This window comes from Trichoplax adhaerens, genomic scaffold, assembly GCF_000150275.1.
Source record: "Trichoplax adhaerens TRIADscaffold_6 genomic scaffold, whole genome shotgun sequence".
Taxonomy (NCBI): domain Eukaryota; kingdom Metazoa; phylum Placozoa; class Uniplacotomia; order Trichoplacea; family Trichoplacidae; genus Trichoplax; species Trichoplax adhaerens.
The window spans coordinates 3,284,757-3,289,757 of record NW_002060948.1 but is presented as its reverse complement, the minus strand read 5'-3'; the positions used below and the strand labels follow the sequence as shown (position 1 = coordinate 3,289,757).

Below are 5,001 nucleotides of genomic sequence, written 5' to 3'. Positions count from 1 at the left end.
ATGCTACACTATTAGTCGTATATAACGATGTATCTCCCATTACATACAGTTAGTTAGACTGTGCGTAGTACACTACCACGTACAACTACAGAACAATTTATAGATCTTCCGCCGCATTAAAATAGTAAAACATAATTAAAAGTCGATAGCGTTATTGTCACCTACTATAAATTAATAGATGAAGCATATTGTGATAAAGTAAATAAACGCTACCGAGAATTAAAATTGGGTGCTCCTAATCTAATTTTCATTTAAACAATTGACATTAAAACTCTTTCCCAAACTTAAAGGATAAAATCAAAAAGATTAACGTCAAACAGTAATTGAATAGAAGAATTCATGTCATGGCATAAATATTAATATCGCTACATTTACAAATACAATAAACGATAAAGAACAATCTAATGTAATGAATCACTTGTCCAAATATAGTAAAATGACAACCCAAGTAGCTTAACCATATTTTTTGTTGAACAATTAATTAATGGCGTAAAAATAAACTGGTTAGGAACAATTGCAATTATTACACATTGATCATTTACTAGAATCCTAAGACGATGTATGACTACCATTAACATTATTAATCAAACTTAAAATATTGTTTGCCTGCAATAACAATGGTTTATCGATCATTTGGCCGCGAAAAATGAATGCACCCTATAAATAAAGATTTCGAAACAATATCGCAATTAGAAAATAGTACATCACTCAATGAATCAAATTAAATGTGTGATGCCATAATCACACAAATTTGCCGTATTTCAGTCTAAGTGTTCTTTGGGACTTTAAAGAATACGTAGGAATATATTTTACGTAAAATTATCATATTTTAAAGCGCACACATATGATAGGCCACAGTAACAAATCTGATTTCACACAGTCTACACTAATTTTTCATTTTAATGCGATAAAATCTCCTTGCACAATTGCACAGTACTTTCATAGTTCCTTTAAAGTATAAAGAAAGATTTATACAGTAGCTGTCACATAGCCTATTTTTAAATTTAACAATCGTCTTCTGACTGGAAATCGGGCTAACAAAATCACTGTCAAGTTGAGAATCAACACAGCGTTATCAAGTAGATGTATTCGAAAATGTAGCTGTTATTACGATGATAAACTGTTGCCCATGATTATCACCCGGAGGTATACGATTATTGGATTGAATACAGCATTTTACAAATCTGGGTTAAATAACTCTAATGCAATCAATATCAAAATATTGTTGCTATCTATTTTACTAAATATGCTGCAACATCACATGGTTGATATATGACGAGAATTTGAATGTCACTGTACATTATCAGCATTTCTTCATACTGTTTTATCATTACTAAAGGCCATTTTTACAGCATTAGAATTATTGTATTATACTTTTGGCATGCACAGTTTACTCCTATTATCACAGAATAGTAATGAGCAAGTTTTCAGATACGATACTTCATGACTAGGATAAGAGCCCAAACATGATATTTCGTGATGTAGTATTCAAAATTTCCGAAATTAATCGATCTGCTACGGTATTATCCGGGCTTGCTCAACTATTTTAGCAGTTACTTACTTTTCCTTGCTGTTGATGATCTTCAAATGCTATGGAGAGTGCTTTAGCCCATTCAATTTGCTCTTTGGAAGGCGAAAAAGATTCTTGTACAATGTCAATTTGACCAGGATGAATTACCTGCTTCCCTGAATATTCGCATCATCATTGTATAATATTCACAAGTTAACAATGTCATTAAGTAGAGAAGCGTACAATTTAAGTCGATAATAATCTTCATAAGTTACTAACAGAAGTCACCTAGTGCTATACTATACGGCTTATATTCATTTTAAAGGTGGATTTGTACAGTACTAGCTTTTATTATTAGAGAAAGTATATCAAGTGCAAACGGTTAGAATAGGTTATTATAATTATCGACATTATTTCGATAATCAAATATAAAAAAATTTTTTGTAATATTTGCAGTCTGGATACCTCAGCTATACAGTAGTATTGTACCGTACAAAACTTATTAATTACCTAAAGGATATTTCTTTAACACTTATCTATACTTGCATTTGTAATAATTTAAAAAAGCCTTGTTTGCTAACTGGTATCTAAGATATCGTATTTAGCAATTTATCATAGTGTTCTTAGAAAATCATCACGTATTGATCTCACCATAGGTACCGAACAATTTTCAGATTAAAATACGTCATTGCAATGGCCTACCTGTAAATCCCATTTTGGCACCTTCTATAGCTTGTCGTTGTAAACCTATCAGGTCTAGTAATTAACATCATTTAAAATCAAATCACTGGAATTAGTTTTTACTACATAGATGAAGTAAATAAGAAGAAGATTAAACAATTACATATAATGATTACTTTACCGCATAAAAATCATAATAAACGTGGCAATCTTATTGTAATAATGACATTACCTTTGTAATTATTATAAACCATATCAATAGCTTGAAGTCCAAATGCCTTAGCGTGTAAAATTACATGCTGTCTAGCGTACATTAATTCCATAGCGTTTTCTGTCTTTGAAGCGCCTATCATGCATGATGTGTACCATCATAGATTAGATAACGAGATAATTATACTTCCGATTAACACTTACAGTACAACATTCTCGCAATAAACTTTGTAGGTACGAATTAAAAAAAATTTACATCCATGAAATACAAGATAAAATGCAATGTAAATATCTCTCACCAATTTCAGCCAAGAAGTCATCAGCTCCAAAAATTAAACATTGTAGATCAAATGTATTACTCTTGAAAGAGGTAATCTCTTTCAAATTTAGCATTGCTATCGCCGTCTCTACCATTACACCTAAAATCATAGGTCTATTCAGACTTTTAAGATTTCCATTTCTGGCAGCTAAATCACAAAACTAAAACAACACCAGAGTATCAGTGATAGCTACACCAAGCATGTCTTTACATTAGTGTACTATTAATAGCTTCGACAAATCTCCGTAATGGAATATGAAGCTAAGAAATATGGATGATTAAAAGGAATCAGTTCCTTGTTATATGCAAGCCGACGCTATATTCTCAACACTTATTCACGAACCCAATTGATATCATCCACCGAATTAACTTTAGGTAAAAGTAATCCATCAGGTAAATTATTTGACGCCAATATAGAAGAGACATCATCTTCAGTTAGTCCAGTATCTCTGGAATTGACCCTAATAAACCGATCTTTTGATCCGAAATCAGTACGTGCCAGTAATTTTGGTATATTAACTCGTGCTTCTTCCTAGACGTACATGCATAAGTTTACCAACATTTGTAAGAGTGAGATAAGACATTCTCATGTATTCTAACCGATACTAAAGCGAATCAGACAGTACCCTATAATAATGAGATATAATAAGGCTGCACTCATACTATCTTATTTCAGACCTCTCATATTTCATAACATCGACAACATTATCTCAGATGCTATAGCAAATGCTATTCCATGTAAAAATGATACCCAACGTTGTATCTAACTACTGGTAAATGAGTAACACTGTAGCAACTATATTGCATTCTACATTACAGAAACGTTACAACTATATCGAAAAAGTGTACTGCATAACAATAAGATGGTTTACTTCCTTCTCCTCCATATAAATTCATCTAGCACTATAGTTAGGTAGCAATTGCAATCTCAAAATAGAAACGACGTAAAAGTAAACACTGTTCTACAATTTGTAAAAAATAATACAGATCATATAGTTTGTACCATTCCTAACCGCAACTGGTGGTATCATCATCAGCAGATTGGAGGTACTTAAGGTCTCCACGACAGCTAGCATTAATATTTCATTACTAATCTACCGTATACTGTATTACTTCGTAAGATATTAGATTGTATACTTTGCTATTAGATAGAATTAATCTAAGTAAAATACGCGTACTGTTAACATACTAGGCATGCCTGGCATTGTTATAGCATAAATGTTTCTTGTAGGATTAAATGAACGCCAGTAAGTAGTCTGTAGCTAATTTACGCCTTGTAGCAATTTATTTCGTAAAGACTGCAAGGCAGGTTCTATTCAAAAGTTTCACATATCCTATTTTATTTTTACAGGATAATATGAAAAACTTTAGTAAACATGTACGTGGCAGAGGTGGAAAATTAGCAGAAATCATAAATCAATTGATCATTGACTATTTCTCTCTGTATTCAGTTTCAAGGAGGAGATGCCAATGCTTGTGTATATTCAATTAATACAGTAGTTGACACCAACCTTTTTGTTGATAGCAACTCCATCTTCACAATCCAAAACGATCGAATCAATGGTTAAAGTTGCAGCTTTATTCGCTTTACGATCATCATATCCAGGAACATACATAATAGCACGCCTTGGAGTAGCTGCAGCTCGTTGATGATATTTCATCGTATGACTACAATGAAATCCACGCCAACATGCGACCTGTAGGCCACGTCCAGGCATGAAATTGATGGATGAAAATTTGGCTATACCGTTCATTTTTGTTCTTTCGACTCTTTTTTGCACAGACTATCTTGCTGATATCAGAATTTCCTGCTTTACCTGCTGCTATACCTCAAGTAAAACGTTGGTAGATCGTTATTTATAGCTGGCAGGTGTTGCTTTGCAATCTACTGTGCTAGTTGTTGGTTAATAATTAATATCTATAATTATTTAATTTATTTATTTAATTAATATGCAGTACAGGCCGATCCGAGAAGCTTACTGTATACAGTACAGTACTGTATCACTCAGGTACGAAAGCGATGTCACCCACGACATGATTTTATTGGGTTAGAGACTGTACTGTAGTGTGCGCTAGCATGACAATACGCAGATTTCGCCACAGGAGTTTCATAATAAACTCCACTTTCAACCCTTCAGTTCTAACACTCTCCTTTGCATTTCTGGGATGACATCTATTTTTCTCACCACTGGTACGGTGCACTGGTGCAGTACACTGATTGACACTACAGTACTACTTCGGCCCTTGTACCACTGTATACAGTATAATGTTCACTAGAAAC

At 33.1% G+C, this 5,001-nt stretch overlaps 1 protein-coding gene across 1 annotated transcript; it reads right to left on the bottom strand.

Moving 5' to 3' along the window:
* Positions 1–549: 549 nt before the first annotated feature.
* On the bottom strand, positions 550–4,438 carry TRIADDRAFT_26921 (uncharacterized protein; the record flags this gene model as incomplete). Its single annotated transcript, XM_002113339.1, has 7 exons — positions 550–657; positions 1,562–1,686; positions 2,213–2,266; positions 2,424–2,537; positions 2,701–2,881; positions 3,064–3,252; positions 4,232–4,438. The coding sequence occupies 7 exons, from the start codon at positions 4,436–4,438 to the stop codon at positions 550–552; spliced, it is 978 nt and encodes a 325-aa protein (XP_002113375.1).
* Positions 4,439–5,001: the final 563 nt, after the last annotated feature.